At 53.1% G+C, this 23,679-nt stretch overlaps 1 protein-coding gene across 1 annotated transcript in view; it reads right to left on the bottom strand.

The window, feature by feature from the left end:
• The window catches only part of LOC127025958 (scavenger receptor cysteine-rich type 1 protein M130-like), a 76,983-nt gene that overhangs the window by 34,453 nt on the left and 18,851 nt on the right, over positions 1-23,679 (bottom strand). Inside the window, 3 exon segments of the mRNA XM_050911104.1 lie at positions 1,334-1,388; positions 1,391-1,460; positions 1,462-1,582. Coding sequence (XP_050767061.1) covers positions 1,334-1,388; positions 1,391-1,460; positions 1,462-1,582 — 246 coding nt within the window.

Raw genomic sequence — 23,679 nt, forward strand, 5'->3', positions numbered from 1 at the left:
GACCTGCCCCCACAGGACTCCCCAGGGCACACACTGCTGCTTCTCCCCAGGGCCCCCAGCTGCCCTGGACCACAGCCTGCCCCGGGCTCCTCCCAGCTTATCCTCTGCCTTCAGGTCTTGCTGTGTCCCCTGCGGAACAACACAATGATCCCAGTGAGCCCTCCCAACCCTGCCCCCTCTTTGTCCTTGGGCATCAGCCCAGCCCTGCCCTTGCTAGGATCCCCCAGGAAGGTCACCACTCTGCCAGCCTGTGGGAACAGACACCCGACTTCCCTTGTCCCCACACCCACAACCTGCCTCCCTCAGGCTGGAGCTCACGCCAGTGTTCAACGCCCGTCCCTGAGTCCTTACGTGTGCAGGTGACAACAGCGCTGTTCGCGTGGGTGCAGGGCTGCTCCCTGGAGGACCCCCTGGGGCAGGAGATGAGGAGGGATTCATTCCCACACACTGCAGCTCTCCATCCCACGTGGCACTGACCCCTTCTCCAAAGTGAGCTGCCTCAGCGACAGGCAGGGCTCTGCCGCACTGCAACTCCCTGCAGACCACGTCAGCAGCTTTGGCACCAAAGTGTGAAGCACAGACAGTTTTCCACTGTCCCCGTCATGGATCTCCACACGTCCTGAGCAACGGTTTCTTCCCTTCCACCAGACGGAAAAAATCCTGGAAAAAAACCCAAACACCTGGCAGTTCCCAGAGCCCTCTGGCAGATAAATGCCTACATCCCACATCACCTCCAAGCAAGCTGTGACCAAATTGCCCATTGCACATCCCAGAGGAAGCTGTTGGGGGAGTGGCTGGTGACACAAACACATCCAGGCCCCCTGCACCCCTTCTCTACACATCACAGCACTCGAGGGTATGTGTCTGTTGCAGACTCACAGCCACACTGTGTACAGTACTCATGTCTGTGAAGGGAATAACCCAGCATGAACCAGCCATCTCACACCAGTCCTCTAAGACCTGGGTTGCCATGCATGTCCCGCCTGGTGTTTCCACCACAGGGACCCTCAGCAATGCTGGCTGGGAACTGGCAGAAATGGGTGGAGGTTGACGACGCCCAATGGACACCCTGGGTCAGGGATGGAGGATTCATCTGCAGCCCAAGACACCGACTGAGGTGGGGCTGAGACACTCTGGCAGAGTTAGTTCACCTCAGGGTAGGCTCCTACTGGCTTTTCCCTGGGGACTGGTTACATCAGCAATGACAGTCTTAGGTTGACAGTGTGCTTGGCCACCGCGGACCCTGCTCCATCATCTGCTTGTTGCTCCCTGAGGGCACAAGGTCCCAGGTCCCTTCCCCCATCCCAGCCCCAAAGCTAGGCAAAAGACTGACCCCTTACCTGAACATGTCACTCCAGCATCCTCACGGTGAGCACAGCTATGTTCACCCATCCTGCGTGTTTGCAGTCAGACAGGGCAGACTCGGTGCCATTACAGCCAACATCATCCATCCAAATGGGGGCCAGATCCTTGCCCAAAGTGTGCATACTGAGGAGCTCCAACAGCAGACCCACAGTCCAGCTGCTTACAAACCACTGCCGCATCGTCCATGCCCCAGTAGTCATCACACACGGTCCCCCCACTGGCCCCTGTGTTTCACCTCCACTCTCCAGCACAGCGTTGCCACCATCCGCCAGCCTCACCTCCGCAAGCACCTTCGAACATCAACATGAGGCGGGTCAGGATAGCGCCAAGCCCCAGCACTGCAGGTCTGGGGAAACCCCTACCTGGGTCGAGTCAGAGGTAATGGGGTGGGAGCCCACTCCCCTCTAGGCTGTCCCCAGTGCAGTGTGGCGGTCCCTTCTGGGCATCACATGCCATCCCACTGCACAAGGCACCTCTTTCTACCCCAATGGCCACATGCCCCCCACCATACCTGCCCAGCCCTGCACTGGGCACCCGTTCCTCCCCAGCCCAGCACCCCCTCAACAGCCTGTGTACCCAGGCCTGCAGCTTCCTGTGCAAAACCACCTGCCCCACCACCATCCAAACCCACCCCATGGCTTTTCGTGTTCCCAGGGAGCACCGAGACAAATCCGAGGATTCCCCAGCCCATGTCCTCTCCTCGCCCTTGGCGTCAGTTCTCTCTGTGGGGGTACACACTGCCTCATGGGGTCAGGGCTCCCCTGGAACAAGGGGGCAGTGAGCAGCACACAAACCCTCGAGGCTACCCCAGAGGTTGGCAGTGCTCTGGGGATCTCTGGGGGCTGCCATCACCAGCTAGGCCACCACTGGCTCCAGAGGCACAGTGCTGGGCAACAGGGGGTACCCCACGAGAGGGTGTCTGTGAATGCAACCAGCCACAGGCTGACCTAAGCACTGGAGCCCTGGAAAAGGAGATACTCTCTCCCACCCACATGGGCACAGGGAAAGGCACAGGCTCCATGGACTTTGAGCCCCTTCTGCCCCTCGTCTCAGTAGCACCTGCAAAGAAACCCCATTCCCAGGCGGATCCTGATGACCACCCTGGTAGCCCCTGGCCCTGGGCTGTGGGCCAAGGCAGTCAGCACTTACCCCTGCACAGCTGTACCCAGAGCAGCAGCCACAGCATCTGAGGGGACAGGACTCCCTCTCGGCCCATCCTGAGCCTCCTGCCCTGCCAGCACATCCCTGCTGCGCACACTCCCTGCCACAGCTCCTGTGGACTCATGGGGATAATGACGACGAGAGGGCAATATATCTCTGCAGATGCCAGCCCAGCTACAGGAGGAGCCAATCAAAGCGGCAGCACCTTTTTAGACATTATCGGGAGTTATCTCCCCTCCGACACAGCCCAGCCCTCCAATGAACTGCTCCAGCGCCATTCATGACCATATATGAGGGATGGCTCCACTGCAGGTGTCACGTCACTGTGGTGGTGGTGCGTCACAGGACAGGGCCGGCCGTAGTGGGGGAAAACAGATTTTTTCACGCCTTGAACCCTGCTGTGTGGACCAGGAGCACTGAGCATCTCCTGTACCGGGCACATCCAACATCCCAAGGTGCGAGTGTCCAGCCATCCCCATGCCATGGGAACCACAGGGCTGGGACTGCACCAGGGGCTGTGTCAGGAAGGGAAGGAAACAGCCCCTGCCCCTGCTTCAGATCCTGCTGTGCTAGGAGCAGCAGCTGGGAAAGGGCCTTAGCTCAGGCCAGAGCCCCATCCCAGGACCACTGGCTTGCTCTGGAGAGCCCCATGGAAGGTCCCTTGAAATGAGCTGGAGCTGGGACATGTCCCTGCCCTGGCAGCCGACACGCAGCCCAGAGGCTCAGACGTATCCCTGCCTCTTGACATGTCACCGAGGGGCCGTTATTCCCCGCGGGTGGCTCGGGAGCTGCAGCCTGCAGGTGCACAAACCACAGCCCACGTGGCCTCGCAGCACTCCCCGTGCTCCCCCCAAGGTGCCCGGGCAGGAAGCCTGTGGTTTCCTTCTGGCACCGTGCCCAGGCACATCCTGCGGTGCCCCGAGCCACCCCCACCCCGACTGCTCCAGCCAGGGCTGCAGGGGCTGCTCCTTCAGCCTTGCAGACACAGGGCACGGCAGATCCGTTCCCTGTCTTGCCTTCTGATGGGGCACACGGCTGCTCTGCACTGAGTCCACAGCCATGGGGTGTCATCTTGTGATGTTACCTCACACCCTCCTACGGCCACTGCTGTGTACTCATGGGTTATACTGATGGTGACCTCACACCCCTCCTACTGCCATCGCTGTGTGCTCATGAGTTACACTGTCACACGTGTGTGTGCAGTGTATGGACTGCTGCTGCTAACAGTGGTTCTTCCAAAACCCCATATTTGGTTGTGGTCTAAATATTGACTTGGTGACATCAGAAGCACCTACACAAGCTATGTGCCAGCTTCTGCCCTATCAGCTACTCAGGCACCAGCAACATCACAAGCTCATACACAGCTATGTGCATGCTCCTGGCCTATCTGCTACTCAGCCACAGGTGATGTCATAGCATCTACTGCTGATATTGGCCTGCTCCTGCCCTATCAGCTACTCAGGCAGCAGTGACATTAGAAGCACCTACACACGCCATGGGCCTACTCCAGGCCTGTGAGCTACTCAGGCATGAGTGACCTCAGAAGCACAAACACAAGCCATGGGCCTGCTCCTGCCTATATAGCTACTCAGGCACTAGTGACCTCAAAACAACCTACACATACCTGTTGTGCTTTAACCCTAGCCAGCACCTAAGTCCCACATAGTTTCTTGCTCACTATTTCACTAAATAGAAAGTTAATTCTATCCACCTGAAACCAGTACAGTGTCAGATGCCTGCTCCTGCCCTATCAGCTACTCAGGCACCAGTGACCTCACAGGAACCTATACACCCATTTTGCCATGTCCTTGCTGTTGAGGTACTCTGCCTCCGGTGACCTCACGAGCACCTATAAGGGCCATACTCCTAGTCTGCTCTATCAGCTATTCAGTCAAGAGTGACATCACAAGTACATAGTACATACCCAAGCCATGTGTCTCCCTCTTGCCTATCAGCTACTCAGGCACCAGTGACCTGACCACCACATATCCACCTACTTGCTATCTGCTCATCTATGAGATATGAAGGCACAAGTGACCTCACAAGCTCCGACACAAGCCATGTGCCTACTCTTGGCCTATCTGCTACTCAGGTATCAGGAATCTCACAACACTTCCACAGGCCATGTGCCAGCTCCCAGCCTATGATCTCCTCAGGCACCAGTGACCTCACAAGCACATACCAACCTATTTGCTCTGTGCTCGTGTGGTGGGGCGACCCCATGTGGCAGCCCCCACCCAGTCACTTGCTCACTCCCCACCAGCGGGATGGGGAGGGAACTGGAAGGGCAAAAGCCAGGAAAAAAGTCTCATGGGTCAAGATAAAGACAGTTTAATAAGTGGAGAAGTAATCACTCACAGCAGGAGATTGATGCCAAGCCAGTCTCTGAGCAAAGAACACACACCCCTCCCCAGTTTTACTGCTGACCATGACGTCATACGGTGTGGAATATCCCTTTGGTCAGTTGGAGTCAGCTGTCTGGCTTTGTCCCCTCCCAGCCTTCTTGCTGTGGGGGCAGAGTGAGAAAGAGAGAAGGCCTTGACGCTGTGCAAGCACTGCTCAGCAACAGCTCCAATGTCAGTGTGTTCTCAACACTGTTTTGGCCACCAAGGCAAAGCACAGCACCATAGCGGCTGCTAACAAGAAAATTAACTCCGTCCCAGCCACACCCAGTACAATCTCCACCCCTTCTTCCACACCAGTTGCATCCTGCTGAGGTCCTACAGTATTCAATACAAATGTACATTACATCCACCACCCCCACCCCTTCCCCATCCTTTCACATGACATACACACAGCACACTGGCTTTGGCTGGTGTGGCTCAGGTGGACCTGGACAAGTGCCAGCACACTCCTGACTTCTCCCCTCACTCACTCAGCCAGAGCTTTTTGAAACATTCCATCAGGTTATCAACTAAGGACAAGAAAATCTAAATAGCACCACTCTGCACCACACAGTGGTCTTGCAGGTAGCTGTGAGACCCCCACACCCATGGGGAAAGGGAGTTCCCCACTACCACCTGCCTCTCTGTTTGGCACCTCAAAATCCACTTTGCAGTTCATGGGCTCACTGGCTGTTTCTTCTGGTTCACGTGGTCTTTTCTGAGATCCTCTTAGGGTCTTTGCTATATTGTCCCCATGCGCATATTCTTCTGAAGCTGGCATTTTGTCCTGGTTTTCCATGTTTGCAGACAGCATTGCCTGTGTCTTGCAGCACCGAGAAAAGCTCAGAGGCTGCCCCAGTAACCCTGCGTGGCCATCCTGCTGGGCTGGTCTGGGATGTTGGGGCCTTCTAGGCCACTTCCCAGGATTGGGCTCTTCTTTCCAACCCAGACAAGTTCCCCGCAACCAAGACATGTCTGGGCTTCTTCTGCAGCCCGGCAAAGTGGGGGACCTCGACCCACCCTTGTATTTTTCTTTCTATTCACATTTAAACTCTAATTCTTCATTCATTAGCTCTTATTAAAGAAGGTTTCATCCATTTCATACCTATATGATAATGGCTATGTATATTTAATTTCTCTGGCTTTATAACTGTTTATATATATAAAATACATAGATATACGTTTATATAGATATATAAACGTATACACATACATACATGTATAGAAAGGTATATATATTTAAAATATTGTATCTATTAATAAATAAATAAAAATATATTTCTATCTATTTGGACACTCATATATATATTTTTAAAAAATATATATCTTGTAATACAAGTATATATTTTTATATCTGAGCACTTCCTTGTCCAAAGCAGGCAGGCAGCCAGTCACAGGGCTGCATGAGAACATGGGGGTATGACGGTGTCAAAAAATGGCTGCCACCCCACCACAATGCAGCATGAAAACATGTGGGGAATGAGGCTGTCCGAACTGGGGGCCTCCTGTACGTAATGACAGGGGGCTTCCTTTGCTGATGTGCTTCTGGGTGCACGGGGAGGGGAGGCTCCTTTTGCCAGCCAGTCACAGGTCTTCCTGAGAACACATGGGTTTGATGCTGGCAAGCAGTGGCTGTCAGCCAAGCACAGAGCAGTATGATGTTTAAGAACATGGCAGCCCACTCCCATAAAATAGCAGCCCCCATTCATAAAATGGCAGCCCCCAAATGGCAGCCATAACAAAATGGCAGCCCCTGGGTATGGAGGGGAAGGGCCTTCTGGGTCAGAGGTACTTCCGGGTAAAGCAGAAGGGGTGGCCGCTCCTTCCAGGCAATCCCCACAAAGCACGTGACCAGTAGAGGGGAGTGACTTACGGGGCAAATGGCCCCTCAGGCAGCTGGCAGCGGGTGGGCAGGGCATTGCTCACGTCTTACCTGCAGTACCGGTGGTGCCTGTGCTCCTGGCGGGTTCCAGGGCAATGAACCAAATAAGCACAAGGAAGGCACGTGGTGAGGTAAAAATGCTTCTTTTGCGCCGTGGTCAGATAACGGGTCCCTGTGGTGTCAGAGCTTCAGTGTTTGTGCCTGAGCTAAGAACTTTCCCCGCCTCTGTGCGCTTCAAGACGGCACAACCCTTGTCAACAAACCCACTACGGGACCCTCCTGGGTCTCGTGTGAAAATCTGCACTCTTGTGCTGAGGATCCCCTCGGAGCAGGGATGGCACAAAGCCTTTTCCACATGCCTCCTCACCTGGCCGTGGTCTCCCTGTTTCTCAGCACCTGAAGTCCCCCTCCATCTCCTGCCCATCCCTGGATCTGGTGGTGGCAGTGCCGTACTCGGTGGTGCTTCCAGCAGTGAACCCCCTCATCTACTGCATGAGGAACCAGGAGCTCAAGGATGCAGTTAGGAAAGGGCTTACATGAAAGGTTTTGCAATAGTGATAAACTCCCATCCCTCTCCACAAACGACTCCCAGGATATCCCATCCCAAATGGGTGCTTTCATGTATTATCATTATTGTTACCAGTCTCATTATCATTAGTTTTATCATTATTGTTACTTGTGGTGATCATGTTCACAGACAAATGTTTGGATTTGTCACACTTGTCCAGAGGCATGAACCTGCTCTGTCTCACCTGGAACCTGTGTAAGAGTGTGTCTAACACTGGGGTGGAGCTGACTCCCCCACAGGCTCCCTGTAATAAACTGGGATCTCCCCAGTGCACTGGGAGATTAGCAGCAGTGCTCCCCATCCAGCTGGAGCTGCTTCCCACCTTGACCAGCAAGGCCAGTGTGGAGTCACCCTGTGACCCCAGGCACCACAGCCAAATGGCTCTGCAGAGCAGCACTGCCAGCTCGGGGCCCTGCAGGGTTGATGGGGAGGGGGCCAGGAACAGCCAGGTAGATCAGCAGAGGGTTAGGGAGAGCTCAGAACAGAGATGACCTAGGCTGGAAATTGCCTCAGAGACAAAAATACCAGCGTTCACCTAATCCAAGACAATGCCCAGACTGTGGGTGCCCTAAAGCATGTTCATGGTGCAGAGGCAGAAGTCCTCGCTGTGCTGGTGCTCCACCAGGCCTGGGTAGTGGATGAAGAAGGGCTGGTGCTCACAACTACCCATCTCTTAGTGCCATCGCCCCTCCTCAAGGGTGGCATCGAAAGGGAGGCTGGGACCCTGGGACTGAAGGAAGCATGACTCAGCAGCCCTGTGAGTTTGCTGCTGTCCCTCAGTCTCTGTGCCCAGCATATGTCCTTGACACAGCCTCCTCCACCCCATGTACTGTCCTTCACTCCAAAGTCACCCCCAGTCCTAGTTCCCCCTAGCAGCCATCTCCAGCCCTGGCCATTCACCATGGTCCAGCTGAGGGCTGATCTTTGAAATATGACCAGCCCCGTCCTCTTGCTGGGCTCAGTGTGTGCACTCGGGGAACACCCAGACCTGCATGGGCTCAGACATGCCCAGAGCCTGGCAGACCCCAGAGCAGGGCTGTCTGCAAAGCCTCACATGGGCCATGGCCAAGGCAGGGAAGGGGTCTGGTGCTGGGGCGAGCAGTCAAAGCCAGACGGCCACAGGGGAATAGGGCACTGAGGTCTGTCGCGGGAACTCTGCCAGGAGGATGTTTCCCCACCCCTGAATGCACTCTTCTCTGCTCACCCCTTCTGCGTGCAATTCTGCCGCATTGTCAGCCCACAGCTACCGCCATAGTTCCTCGATGTTAGGTGCTTGGCATCTCAACATGGCCTTTTTGAGCCTCTGCAGGGACCCCCAAGTGAGCGTCTCTTCTTGGAGCTGGCCACCACATGCTGGCTGCATTCACAGGGGATCCTGGTGAGGCCACATCAAGGGACAATGAGGACAAGAAGCAGGAAGGGAAATTTCAAATTAGGTTTAAGGGGAAAAAAAATCACCTTTATAGTTGATTAGTACTGGCTCCGGGGCCCAGAGGTTTTCAAAACTCAAGTGGAGAAAGCACTGACCAATGCATTCTAGCTGACATGTTCTCCCTGCTCAGAGCAGATAAGTAGCACTAGACACCTCCATGGGTCCCTTCTGACCCTTCTTGGTGGTATGTCTGGAGATCGCCTAGTCGAGTCCCCACTGCTCAAGCAGGATCAGCTAGAGCAGGTTTCCCAGTAGAGGATCCAGCTGGGTTTTGAATATTTCCATGGATGGAGACTCCACAACCTCTCTGGGCAACCTGTTCCAGTGATCAATCACCCTCCCAGTAGAGAAGTGTTTTATTGTATTCAGATGGAAGTTCCTGTGCTTCAGTTTCTACCCATTGTCTGTCACTGTGCAGCAGGGAGAAGATTGTGGCTCCCTCTTCTTCATTCCCTCCCATCAGGTATTGATACACATTGATAAGATGTGTGATGAGCCTTCCCTTCTGCAGGCTAAAAAGTCCCAGCTCTCTCAGGCTCTCCTCCTGAAGGACGCTTGTGTGACTTCAGAATCTTTGTGGCCCTTTGCTGGACTCGCTGCAGTAAGGCCATGTCTCTCTTGTAGTGGGCAGCCCAGCACTGGACACAGCACTCCAGATGGGGCTTCCCCAGTGCTGACTAGAGGGGAAGGATCACCTCTCTCGACCTGCTGGCAAACCTCTCCTGAATGGAGCCCAGGAGGCTGTAGGCCTGCTTTGCCACACAGCCACACTGCTGGCTCATGGGCAGCTTGCTGCCCTCCAGGGCCCCCTGGTCCTTCTCTCAAAACCTGCTTTCCAGCCAGTCAGCCCCCAGCCTGTACTGGTCCGTGGGGTTATTCCTGCCCAGGGACAGGACTTTGTGTTTCCCTTGGTTGAACCTCATGAGGTTCCTCTCTGCCCAGTTCTCCAGCCTGCCCAGGTCCTTCAGAGCAGCAGTGGCAACCAGCTGGTGTGTCAGCCACTCCTCCTGTTGTGGTTTAACCCCAGCTGGCAACTAAGCACCACACAGCCGCTCACTCCCTCCCCCCCCGTTGAGATGGGGGAGAGAATTGGAAGAGTAAAGTGAGAAAACTCGTGGGTTGAGATAAAGACAGTTTAACAGGTAAAGGAAAAGCCACGCACGCAAGCAAAGCAAAACAAGGAATTCATTCACTACTTCCCATTGGCTGGCAGGTGTTCAGCCATCTCCACGAAAGCAGGGCTCCATCATGCATAATGGTTACTTGGGAAGACAAACGCCATCACTCCAAACATCCCCCCCTTCCTTCTTCTTCCCTCAGCTTTCTATGCTGAGCATGACATCATAGGGTATGGCATATCCCTTTGGTCAGTTGGGCTCAGCTGTCCCAGCTGTGTCCCCTCCCAACTTCTTCTGCATGCCCAGCCTACTCGCTGGTGGGTTGGTGTGAGAGGCAGAAAAGGCCTTGACTCTGTGTAAGCACTGCTCAGCAGTGACTAAAACATCCCTGTGTTAGCAACACTGTTTTCCGCACAAATCCAAAACATAGCCCCATACTAGCTACTATGAAGAAAACTAACTCTATCCCAGCCAAAACCAGCACACCTCCCAATTTTCTATCATCCACAAACTTGCTCAGGATGCCCTCAGTCCATCATCCAGGACTGTCATGAAAGGTTGAATAGAATGGGACCCAGTATCAACCCTTGGGTTACACCACTGGTGCCTATCCTCCAGCTGGACTTTGTGCCACTGGACACAAGCCTCTGGGATCAGCCATTCAGTCAGTTCTCAGTTCATGTCATTTTTTACTTATCTAGTCCATACTTGCTCAGCTTGTCTATAGGGGTATAACGGGAGACAGGCTGACAGCTCCCCGCATCCTCCTCCTTGCCCTGCTTCAAGAGAGGATTTCCATTTGCTGTCTTCCAGTCCTCAGGAACCTTACCAAATCGTCATGACCTTTCAAACAGGATTTCAAGTGGCCTTACAATGACATCAGCCCGCTTCCTCAGCACTCATGAGTGCATCCCCTCAGGTCCCAAGGACTTCTGCACGTGCAGTTTGTTTAGATGTTCCCTAAGTTCCTGAGACTCCTGCACCAAGGGCAGGTCATCCTTGCTCCTTGCCTCTGGTCTTGGGGGCCTGGGATTCCTGAAGGTTGGTCTTACCTGTAAACTCAGAGAGGAAGAAGGCGTGGAGGACCTTGGCCCTTTCTGTGCTCTCTGTCACCAGGGTCCCTGCCCCATCTAGCAGCAGGCCTACATTTTCCCAAGCCTTCCTTTTACTGCTGGCATCGTTGTTGAATCCTCTCTTGATGCCATTCACATCCAGATTGAATTACCTGATGGAACACGAGATGGGCTTTCGCTTTCCCAACACCCTCTCCGAATGCTCGGGAGGTTCTTGGTGCCCTCCAGAAACCTCCTGAGTGTCTTGTGCCCTGCTGTGCTGCCCCTCAGGAAGATGCCCAGCTGGGTAAGGTCCCCCATGAAGACCAGGGCCTGCGAATGAGAAGCTTCTTGTGCTTGTCTGAAGAAGGCCTTATCTGTTGCTTCTTCCTAATATGGTTGGTCCATAGCAGATACCAACTATAACATCACCCACGTTGGTCTGCCCACTAATCCTGACCCATCAGCTCTCATCTGGCTCATCACCTGTCACTAGGCAGAGCTCCATGCTTTCCTGCTGCTTGCAACTTTCCCTCCTCTCTGACCTTCCCTATCCTTCCTAAAGAGGCAGCTTCCATCCATGGCCACACTCCAGTGATGTGAGCTATCTGACCATGTCTCTGAAATCTAAGTGAGAGTGTTTGCTCCCCAAGCTGTGTGCATTCCTGTACAGGCACATCAGAGGTGTGCCCAGGCATACTGATTTCCCTGCTCAGATTGAGGGCTACTTGAAAGGTGACCACAAACAGCCCTGCTTGTACCCCTTGCTTCACCTCCGACTTTCTTCTTCCCTGTTTCCCCCCTCCCAAGTTCTTCCCTTTGGTCATCCTCAAACCCTCTCACACAAGAAACCCACCTCTGGTTTCCCTTTACCCACTGGCCCTGGCTTTGCTTGCCTCGTGCCCTCTGTTGGTGTTGCTGGGATGGCTGCATTGGGAATTCTGACTTTGGTCAGCAAATCCATTAAACTAGTACCTCCTTCTATTACCCGTCATGTCCTGCAATTCCTCCTGCTGTCGTCTTGTTAGAGGCACCACAGGACAGGGTGAGCCACCTACAGACACACATTAAGAGCTGACACAATGAAGCTTCCGTTCATGGGGACCTTGAGAAACTCTGGGATTTGGCCAACAGAAACCGCACCAGGTTTTACAAGGAGAAGTGGCCAGTCCTGCATCAGGGCAGAATAGCTCCGTGTATCAGGGCAAGCCTGGAGGTGACCGGCTGAGGAGTGACCCTGGGGAGAAGGCCATAGTTGCTACAAGGGATGCTGTAGGAGCCAGTAGAGCATGTTGACCATGAATAAGACGAGCTGCATACAGTCCTTAATTAGGAGGAGTGTGGCCACTCAGACCAGGGGAGTTACCTCTCCCCTTGACTGGGAGGAGTGGCCACTCTCCCCAGGGCCCTGAGCTGGCTGTGCTGGTCTGCAGGGCAGGCGGGTGGTGGTGCCCAAAACCCACAAGGAGACAATCCCAGGCAGATCCCTGCTGATCATTCAGCACCTCCCGGGGCACTGGGCATGTACAGGTGAAGGCTCAGCCCACGCCCATTCCCCAACACATGGCCCCATGTCCTTGTCCCCTCAGCCCACGGAGAACTTAAGCACAGCAGTACAGCTTTGTAAGTGGAAGTTTCTGCAGCCTGTCCTTCACTTCAGCTTTGGAAGAAGAGCCCAACCTCCAGACACCGGCCCTGAGGAAATACCCTTTTATTGCAGAGATGTGAGACGGGAGGCCAGCTGTACTGTAGTGCCTCCGTAGTGCCAGACACACGTACAAAGGCCTCTGGGTCAGACAGGCTGGGTTCATGCCCCTGGAGAAGTGGTGTGGATGCAGACATTCCTGGATAAACTTGGTTATCACAGATAAAATGCCCAAAGCACAGGAGGTTCTTGAGGTACATTGGAAATCACTTGTGAAGAGACACGTGCAGCTTACTGCTGCTGACAGAAGAATAATTGAATCAGTTTCTTCAGGGTGTCTTTGAGCTCCTTGTTCCTCATGCTGTAGATGAGGGGGTTCACTGCTGGAGGTACCACCGAGTACAGCACTGCCAGCACCAGGTCCAGAGCTGATGAAAAGATGGAGGGGGGCTTCAGGTAGGCAAACATGGCAGTAATCAAAACCAGGGAGACCACAGCCATGTGAGGAAGGCACATGGAAAAGGCTTTGTGCTGTCCGTGCTTAGATGGGATCCTCAGCACAGCCCTGAAGATCTGCACATAGGACAGCACAATGAAAACAAGGCACCCTGAAGATAAAGAAAAACCAAAGAGAAGAAGCCCAGCTTTCCTGAGGTAGGAGTGTGAGCAGGAGAGCTTGAGGATCTGGGGGATTTCACAGAAGAACTGATTCGGTGCATTGCCTTGGTAGATAGGTATTGAAAATGTATTGGCAGTGTGCAGCACAGCGTAGAGAAACCCACTCCCCAGGCAGCTGCTGCCATGTGGACGCAAGCCCTGCTGCCCAGGAGGGTCCCATAGTGCAGGGGTTTGCAGATGGCAACATAGCGGTTGTAGGACATGACAGTGAGAAGATAAAACTCTGCTGACATCAAAAAGACAAAGAGAAAGACCTGTGCAGCACATCCCAAGTAGGAGATGGCCCTGGTGTCCCAGAGGGAATTGGCCATGGCTTTGGGGAGAGTGGTGGAGATAGAGCCCAGGTCAAGGAGGGAGAGGTTGAGAAGGAAGAAGTACATGGGGGTGTAGAGGCGGTGGTCGCAGGCTACGGCGGTGATGATGAGGCCGTTTCCCAGGAGGGCAGCCAGGTAGATGCCCAGGAAGAGCCAGAAGCGCAAGAGCTGCAGCTCCCGTGTGTCTGCGAATGCCAGGAGGAGGAACTCGGTGATGGAGCTGCCATTGGACATTAGCTTTCTCTGAGCGTGGGGCACTATCAAAGGAGGAAAAGACAGTGACAAGTTAGGGTAGACTTCTCTGAGCAAAAGCAAAGCCATTTCTCTTGGACTCCCCTTCATGGACCCACCCCACCCCTCAGCTACACACCCACCCTTTTTGTTTTCTAGGAGACCTTCAGCTCTGTGGCTCGAGCTCTGGTTAGTGCTGGCTGAGTGTGCCGTGGGGAGGAGGGCCTTTGCCCAGTGGCTGCTGAGGAGTCAGCCCTGCTGGGCAGCAGTGGGTTCATGGGAACAGTGGGGGCAGGGGCCAGTCCTGGTGTTTGAATTTTTCCAGGTTAAACTGCTCCTAACACAAAAGAGCTTGTCAGTGTCTGCACTCCCAGTGCTAAGGAATGGGTATGACAGCAGGCAGTTTGAGAGGTTATTTTTAAAGCATTGCTCCATCTCACCTGTGGACTGTTCTTGGAAGTCAGAAACCCTCAGCATTTCTGCCACACTCAGGGAGAATGGAGTGAGCCCTGCGAGGCAAGAGGATTGCCTGTGGCTTTGTGCAGAGTGAGAGGAGCTGGTCTGTCTCTGCGTTTTGTTCCCAGCTGCCCTGTGCTTACTCCTTCATGACATGGAGTAGGATCTCACTCCCATGTTACCCTGAAAAAAATCAGACACTGCTGAGAGCAGAAAGATCCACTGCAGACAAGCAGATGTCTTACCCTTTCTCAAGATCGCAGCCCCCCACTTCTAGCCCAGGACAGACATTTATGCTCGTTTCAGCAACCCAACAGCATTTCCTCCATTGTAGCATCCCTGCGCTTCTCCGTGAGGCTTTCAGATAACCCACAGGTGCTATGAGAAAGATTTGCATTCTAGAGGGCAGCTCACAGCTTGGAAGAACACCCCAAGGAGACAGCCAAATGTCCTAAGCATGGCATCTGATTAAGGGAGAGTCAGCTCATTCCCTAGCTCCACTGACTGCACTGCCCACAGCCCCCCAGGTCAGAGGAAAGCTGGGACCCTTCTTCCCATGGACACACCCACAAGATCAGTGACTCTGCAGCTGAAACTCCCATTTCCAGAGAGCCTGACAGCAATGCCAAGAGCAGCCAAGAGAGGCAAGGAGAGAGACAGACTGGCGCTCAGGAAAGATCTTCCCTTTATGCAACTCTGCACAATACCTCCCAGATGGTGATAACGCAGGACAGTATCCCTCAGCCTCATTGGTGGTCAGTGGGAAATGGACATGTGGCAGCAGAGATGCCTGTCACCTCTTCTGCGGGTCAAGTGGACAAGGAGGAGACTCCCGCCCTAGACCCCACAGCAATGAGGGCCGAGAGCTGTGCTGGGTGACGGACGAGAGATGAGGGGGGTTGCTCAAGGAAGGCATCTGCACTGCAGGGGGTGGCCAGGAGGTGCCCAGACCTTCCCGGCAACAGGGTTTCCCTTAGCAGTTCCCTCTCTCCCTGCTCGTGTCTCTGCTGCCTGGAGGTGTCCCTGCCGGGAGCTGTTTCCTGGGCTCCATGTCACCTGCCTGTCAGTGCTCACAGACCTCACTCCAGCCCCTGTGCTCCCATCTCTTCCCTGCAGCCTGTCCCTGAGTGCTGGGACTAAAGAGTAGCTGAAAAACCCTGATGAAACTTGAAAGGTGATGCTGGTGTTATCTGTAGCCTCCAGAGCTGGAAAGGGAAAACACAGATTCAGGAAAGCTCCTTATCTTTACAGTAATGCCTGCTTTTACCTTCCAGTCAAAAAGTCCCCCGAGAAATGTCCCGCTGCCCACTCAGCCAGCCAAGAGGAGAAAACTCAAAGGGCAGACACCTTTCTTTTGAGGTAACCCCTGCCTTGATGTCCGTCTTGAAAAGTCCTGAGGATGATCTGGAGCTGTGAGCAGCCCTGACCCATGCAGCACCCTCTCGACAGCACAAGGACCTTGCCCTGCCCTGCCGGGGGTTGCTCCTTCTACCCACAGCTTCTCCCTGCAGTGCTGTGCGGATCTCCTGGGCAGGCTGAGTGCAGACCCTGGCAGGCAGCAGAGTCCCTGCCCCAGCACACAGCCCCCTGGGGCGAAGGGACCCTGCTCTGAAGAACAGCCCTGGGTACCCATGCCTGCACACCTGGCTTCACAGTCCTGCAGCTGTCCCTGAGAGAAGGCAGCGGTCATACCCTGTCCTCTGACAGTGCAGCAGGGAAGCCCTGCTCTGCAGCACGTCCTCCTCTTCTCCACTAGAGAAGCTGTCAGAATCCTCCTGAAAGATCCCACAGGCTGTGTGATGTGCCAGCTTTAAGAGATCCCTCCAGGAACCGCAGCTGATTTGCCCTGCAGCCAGAAACATACCGTGTTAAGGACTGTGAAGATTTCTCTCCCCGTGAGCTCTCAGCATCCTCCCACCACAGATTGCCTCTAACCTCTCTCTGCCTTGCTCCTCTCCCCTCGGTGCCTAAAGGCAGTGCCCTCAGCCCTGCTGCGCTTTGCAGAGGAGCTACTCCGGGGCAGAGCTGTCTCTCTGCAGTGCTGCCCACTTGCCGTGAGCTCCCTCTGTCCCAGGAGCCCAGCCCAGCTCAGCAGCAGAGGACCAGCCCAAGGCAGCACTTTCTCTGCCCCCTCTGGGCTCCCTCAAGGTGTCCCTGGAGCTCCAGGGGAACCTGCTGTGAAACAGGCTGAAGCAATCCCTCATGTTCCCTCCCTCAGCTGGGGAGAGACACTTCTTTCAGGCAGTGGCATTTCTCCTGTCCGGAAAAGAGTTGGGCATGAGAGTCACTTTTCCATGTCCCAGCATTAGCAGCATACGCAGACAGTGGCAGGGAGGAATCTCCTTTACCCCTGGTGAGAGAAAGGATTCCACTAAGTCAAGCGAGGCATCTCATCCTGGGTCTGTAGTTGTGGGGCTGGAAGGGGACTCAGCTCTCTCCCATGCCTGCCACAAACCCTCAGGAGCTGGGATTCCTCTTGCCTCAGTTCAGGTGTGCCTTTCTGTGATTTTAGAAAATAGGCATCTGCATGTGAGCTCCTTGTCTCAGCTCCCATGCAAATTAATGGATGCATGCACCTGGTGACAGTGGAAGTCTCAGAGGTGGTCCAAGATAAGTGCAGGCAAGCGCAAACTCTAACAACGGAGCAGTTCATAGAGAAAGAACAGCATCTGGGGGCATCACCTTGAAGGCTGGTGGGGAATTCCTTTGGCCAACAGCAGATGCCCACCTTGAGGAAAACTGCACTTTTCCCTACTCATGATGTTCAGGACAGCCTGTTGAGGGAGGCAGCTGGTCAAATGGATTCATGTGCCCTAGGGATAGCTCAGTCCTTTTTTAAAATGTTATTTCTCCATCAGCTGTATATACTCGATTGCTGTTGACTGTAATTTCAGTTGTCTCACGGATATCCTGACATTGCCAACTAAATCCAGGGCAGCTACTCACTGGCCAAACACAGGCCTGTAGTGCTACAGAAGATGCCAGGGCTGTAGAGCACAACTGTGTCAGGACAGCACAGGAGCTACAGGAAAGGCATCCCTGTCCAGAGAGGGTGGGTGACTGACACCCCAGATGGCATCTCAGACAGATTCAGTTTCTTTTGGCCAGCCACTCTCTCGCCACTGGAGTGAGGCAAGGTCTGACCCACCTCCATCCAGTAGATGCAGGGCAGTTCATGAACAGGAAGGACATCACGTCGGGATCTCCACTCGTTTGCCTACTCCTAAACTCTGCTGGTTCTTCTTTCAACAGTCCTTTACTCACCCTCTTGATGATACCCTCAAGGAACAGTCCAAGGATTGTCACAGTGTTCCTGGATCACAGGATGTCCACACTCAAGGACATTTTCAGCAGCAACTGTCCTTCCTTGAGATCAGCTTGACATCCACCACAGGCCCTCAGGGGCTGCAGAGACCCCACAGACGGCAAAGCCCTCTCCTGCCAGGGTGCACATCCCCGTCCAGTTTCTCTCTGGCCTTGGGGAGAGCAGCGTTTCCTCTTTCTGTGCCTTTACTTTGCCATCTGCCATCCACTCCAGCGTGGCTCTGGTCTCAAGCAGAGCATTTGCACCTCCTGGGTCTTGGGCACTTGGTACTGTGTTGGCCTGTGAGAAGCCTGAGCGTGTTCCCAGTTCCCTAGCTGAGGTGATGCAGCCCAAAGGCGCACCAATGCCCTCAGCCTGGGGTACAGGCAAGGAGGAGCTGGAGTCCCACGTGCCATCACAGAGTTTTGCCATCAGTGGAATCGATGGGGAGGAGTGGTGGGACAGCTCACACTGCTAGTGGTGCTGCAATGGTGCATACAGGCTTCTGAGGAGAGACGGGCTGGAATGATCAGGAGGGAAATGTCCTCTGTGTGCAGGAGCTTCTCGTGTGTATGGAGCTTCTCTATGGGATGTGGAATAGGTTGGGTGAGCCCTTGTGGGTGAGGGTCAGAGAAGAGACCTGCTGGTGTGATATCACAGTGGGAGACAAAGCAACTGCAATCAGGGTAAGGAATTGGACAAAGCCTCATGTAAGCAACTCAAGGAAGTCTCCAGATCAATGACCTCAGGTCTCATTAGGGCCTTGAGAGACCCTGACACTCACTGGAAGGGAAGCAGAGCAGGATGCCTACTGTCCAGCAGGTGTCTGGGGTCTCTTGGTAAAACCTCTTTGCACCGATGCCAGGTAGGCAACCAAAGGTGATGCTCACCTCCATCTGATCTTTGCAAAAGAGGGAGTGCTGATCAGGGATGTGAAAACGAGTGTGAGCCTTGGCTGTAGTGACCATGAAATAGTGGGAGAAAATGGGCCAGGATGGCTGCCCTCATAATGGGGGCTTTAAACTAAGAATGATGGGGGAGGGAGAGAGTAACCAGCAGCCCAGTGAGGGAGTGACAGGCGACATCGTGAAACAAATTGCATGGGCTGATGTGGTGTGGAGGGATCACAAAATCAACAAGACGGGGCTTAAGCAGGGTCACCTCCAGCACTTGCATATGAGCAAGGAGCTGCCTACAAAGCACCGTGATGGAGAAATCCCCCAAACCGCCTCTGGGAACTCCACATGTTGGCGTGCCTCTCTAAAGTGCTTGCACACTAATGCACACAGTACGGAGAATAAACATGAGCAGTTATGGATCTGTGTGCAGTTGCAGGGCCACGATCTTGTTTGGATCAGGGAGATGTGGTGAGAGGCATGGGCATAATGTAGACAGTCCAGCACAGGGTCACAAAGTTGATGAAGGGACTGAAGCAGCTCACATGTGAGAAAAGGCTGAGAGAGCTGAGACACTTTAGCCTGGAGAAGAGAAGGCTCAGAGGGGATCTTAATAATGTGTATAAAAACGGGATGGGAGGGTGCATAGAGGATGGAGCCTCCTTTTGGTGGTGCCCAGGGACAGGAAAAGAGACAATGGGCACAAACTGAAGCACAGGAGGTACCCTTTGAACTTCAGGAAACACTTTTTCATTGTGAAGGTGACTAAGCACTGGCACAGGTTGCCCAGGGAAGTTGTGGGGTCTCCATCCCTTAGAGAGATTCAAAAGCTGTCTGGACACGGTCCTGGGAAACCAGCTCTAGGTGGCCCTGCTTGAGCATGGAAGTTGGACCAGATGATCTCCAGAGGTCCCTTCCAACCTCACCCATGCTGTGATTCTGAGGAAAATGAACAAGAGGAGGAGGAGGAGGAGGTGGAGGAACAATTGGAGGAAAACCAACAGGAGGATAAAACAAGCAGGAGAAGGTAGAGAATGAGAAAAAAGTAGTGGAGGAGAAAGAGGAAGAGGATGAGCAGGAACATGAGGAAGAAGAGAAAGAGGAGGTTGAGAGGGAGAAAGAGGAGGAGAAACAGGAAGAGGAAAAGGAGGCAGAAGAGAACCACAAAGAAGAGGAACAGGAGGAGGAAAGGGAAGAACAGGAGGAAAAGGAAGAAGAGGAAAAGGAGAAAGAAGAGGATCAGGAGGAGGAGGAGGAAAAACAGATGATGGAAGAGGAGGATGATCAGAAGGAAGGAGAAATAGAGGGAAGATGAAAAAGAAGAGGAGGACGGGAAGAAAAAGAACAACGAAGATAAAGGTGAGGATAAAAAGGAGGAGTAAAAGGAGGAGAAGGAGTTAGATGAACAAGAACAGCCACAGCAGAAGTGTAAACAGAAGGAAGAGCAGGAAGGAAGAGAAACAGGACCAGGAAGAAACCAAAGGAGGAGGAGGGGAAAAGAGAAGAATGAAGAGGGGGGAAAAAAGGAAGAAAGCCAAAGAGCAGGAGGAGGAGGAGGAACAGGAAGACCATAAACAACCCAAAGAGGAGGAGGAAGAATATAAGCAACAGGAAAAAGAGGAGGAGGAAACAGGAGGAGAAGAAGGTGTAGCAAGCACCAGGAAGAGAAGGCAAAAGGAAGAGTGTGGGAATCCGTAGGGAGTTTTGCGAGCAGCTTTGAGCAATTAGACATAGCCTTGAAAGACATAGAATAAGGGAGTAAATAAGTGATAAAGCAGGTGTGCAGAAAAGAAGCTGAAGACTGAAATAACTTGGAAAACAGATAAGAGACCGAAGCCAGAAGACGTGTGTCTTGCTCGACAGCACCAATCAGAAGCTTAGCCGCAGCATGTGAACAGAAGGTATTAACTAATCATGGAACAAGCCTGAGCGCGTGGACAGCTAATAAATCTATATAAGTACAAATTTGTAAACAATAAAGGCCTTTTGGTTTTACCCGCACCAGAGTCTGTGAACCATCCCTACAGAAGAGGACGGGAGAAGGCACTAAGAAGAAGAGGAGGAGAAGGAGACAGGAAGAGGAAGAAGATGAGGAGGAGGTAACAGGAGGAGAAGGAGGAGGGAGAGGAGAAGGCAACAAAAGGAGGAGGCAACAGGAGGAGGTAACGGGAGGAGGAGGAGAGGAGGAGGAGGAAAAAAGAGGGAAAAAAAGGCAACAGGAGGCCACAAGAGCATGAGGACAAAAAGGCAGCATGAGGAACGGGAGGCAACAGGAGGCAACAGGAGGAAGAAGTAGCAAGAGTCAAGTGGAGGCAAGAGGAGGAGGAAAAGGAGGAAGCAACAGGAAGCAAGAAGAGGTAACAGGAGGATGATTCAACAGGAGGAAACAGGAGGCAACAGAAAGAGGAGGAAGAAGAGGAGGAAGAGGAGGAAGAAGAAATAGGAGGATGAGGAGGCAACAGGAGGTAGGAGGAGTCAACATTAAGAGGAGGAAGAGGAGGAAGTGGCAACCGGATGCAACAGGAGAGAACGGGAGGAGGATGAAGCAACAGGGGGCAAAAGGAGGCAAGAGGAGGCAAGAGGAGGCAAGAAGAGGCAAGTGGAGGAGGGGGCAACCAGAGGCAGCAATAGGAGGAGGAAACAGGAGGCAAGAGGAGGCAAGAAAGGGCAACAGGAGAGAAGAGGAGGAGGAGGAGGACACAGGAGATCAGGATGCAACAAGAGGAGGAGGATGCAATGGAAGGAAACAGAAGAAGGAGAAAGAGGAGGAAAAGGAGGACAGAGGGAGTAACAGGAGGCAAGAGGAGGAGGAGAAGAAGGAGTAGTCAACAAGATAAAACAAGATGAAAGAGATACAACAGGATGAAAGAGAAGGCAACAGGAGGAGGAGGATGCAAGAGAAAGAAACAGGAGCCAAAAGGAGGAGGAGGAAGAAGAAGCCACAGGAGGCAACAGAAGGAAAGAGGAGACAAAATGAGTAGGAGGAAAAGGCAACAAGAGGGATCCAGAGGCAACAGGAAGAGGAGGAAGAAACAGGAGTCCACACGAGGGAATAGGAGGAGGAGGGCAAAAGAGGAGGAGGAGGAGGAGGGAACAAGGGGCAACAGGAGGAGGAGGAGGCAACAGAAGGAAACAGGAGGAGCAGACAACAGGAAGCAACAGGAGGAGGAGGCAACAGGAGGAGGAGGCAACAGAAAGATGGGAGACAAGAGGAGGAGGAGGCAACAAGTGGCAAGAGAAACCAACAGGAGGAGGTAGATGAGGAAGCAAGAGGAGGAAAGGAGTCAGCAGGAGGGAAGAGGAGGAGGAGGAGGAGGAGGAGGAGGAGGCAAGAGGATGCAAATGGAGTAGGAGGCAACAAGAGACAACAAGAGGCAACAAGAGGAGGAGTAAACAGGAGGCAAGAGGAGGAGGAGGAAAATGGAGGCAAGAGCAGGATGAGGGAAAGGAGGCAACAGGAGGAAAGAGGAACCAACAGGAGAGAGAGCAGGAAGAGGCAACAGGAGGCAACGGGAGGTGAAGGGAGACACAACAAGAAAAAACAGGAGGCAACTTGAGGGAGAGGCAATAGGAGGAATCAGGAGGAGGAGGCAACAGGAGGCAACAGCAGGCAAGAGAAGGTGGCAACAGAAGGAACCAGGAGGCAATAAAAGGAGGAGGAGGAAGAGGCAAGAGGAGGCAACAGAAGGCAACAAGAAGAGGGGGAGGAGAAGGAGGAAAGAGGAGGAGGAGGCAAAAGGAGGAAACAGGAGACCACCGGAGGAGGAGACAACAGGAGGCAACAGGAGGAGGAGAAGGCAGAGGAGGTGAAGAAGCAACAGGAGGCAACAGAAGGCAACAGGAAGAAGAGGCTAGAGGAGTTTAGCTGGATGATCAGGCCCAGATGTTCTCGGGGGTATGGAGTCTTCCTGGCAACCAGTCACTAGCAACATCCCTGAGTGACCAGCACTTCAGCCAACACTGTGGAACATCTTTATTATCTCCCGGTATGATGGGATGGAGCTCACCTTCAGCTCCTCTGTGGATGATGGCAAGCTGGGGGAGCCTTTTAGCTACCTCATCTACTTCAACCTGCCTCGAGCAGGAGAGTCAGGGAAGACAATATTCAAGTCCCTTCCAACCTGAGTTATTCTGTCATGCAACGAGTCTTTCCTTTGGAGAGTTCATTGAAGGTAGAATAGGCAGAGGAAGGAGAAAAGACAGAGAGGCAGGAGGAGAGAGAGAAAAATTGCCAATATAAATACAGCAGTTCCTCTGAGCAATGTTTCTCCATTTGAACCATTGGTAACAAAATGTATTGTGCTAAGTGGCTGCATAAAACTCTTTCCATAGAGCAATAATCAGCTTGCTAATACATACTCTTGGTGCTGCTAATAAAAAAACTATGAAAAAAATAATGAAAAGTTCATTAAAAACCTAGCAATGCTGGAAAGGAAGACTTTTTCAGCTATTACATTGAGTTCTTTTATGCCGAAGTTACAAGTTTTTTCGCAAAATCTACATTCAGGGCTTGATTCAGTTATCCACACAGGGGTGGCCACTGCCCTGGGGTAGCTGAAGCACCCCTGTGTGCCAGGACATATGGGAGCCCTTCTGGAGCACGAGCTGGTATGCAGGCAGAGTACCTCAGGGGTGGTGGAGGGCATCGCCTGCCTCCAGCACTGCTGGACAGGCTGAGCAGGAACCTCTACAGCACAGCAGCACGTGCTTGGCTGTGAGGTCACTCCTGACTGGCCAGCAGTGCAGAGAAAGATACCTGCAGTCTTGAAAGCCATTACAATATTGTCCCCAACAAGATGAAAGCTTTGGGGAGGTCAGGGGTAGCTGGGACGAGAGATGGGAGATTTGGGGGAGGGAAGAGGGGTTTGGCCAACAGAGAGGAAAGCTTTTGAAGAGGAAAGATGTGTTCAGGTAATTTTGATGCCACTGCAACACTGACTGTGAAAACATTCATGTTAGGCCTTTACCCTGTTTCTAACCAGGAACCTTAAGCCCTAATCTTACCCCTAAACTCTACCCTTCACCCTGACAGGAATCCACTACTCTAATCCCTAACCTCAAACCTTACCTCTAAACCAAAGCCCAAACCCATAAGCTCTTACTCTCACCCTATTGCTCACTCTAATTCCTAGCTTTTATCCCTAACATTAAAATGCTAGCCTTGACCCTAACCCTCACCCCAGAGCTACACCA

The sequence above is a fragment of the Gymnogyps californianus genome, chromosome 26, assembly GCF_018139145.2.
Source record: "Gymnogyps californianus isolate 813 chromosome 26, ASM1813914v2, whole genome shotgun sequence".
In the NCBI taxonomy this organism is placed as follows: domain Eukaryota; kingdom Metazoa; phylum Chordata; class Aves; order Accipitriformes; family Cathartidae; genus Gymnogyps; species Gymnogyps californianus.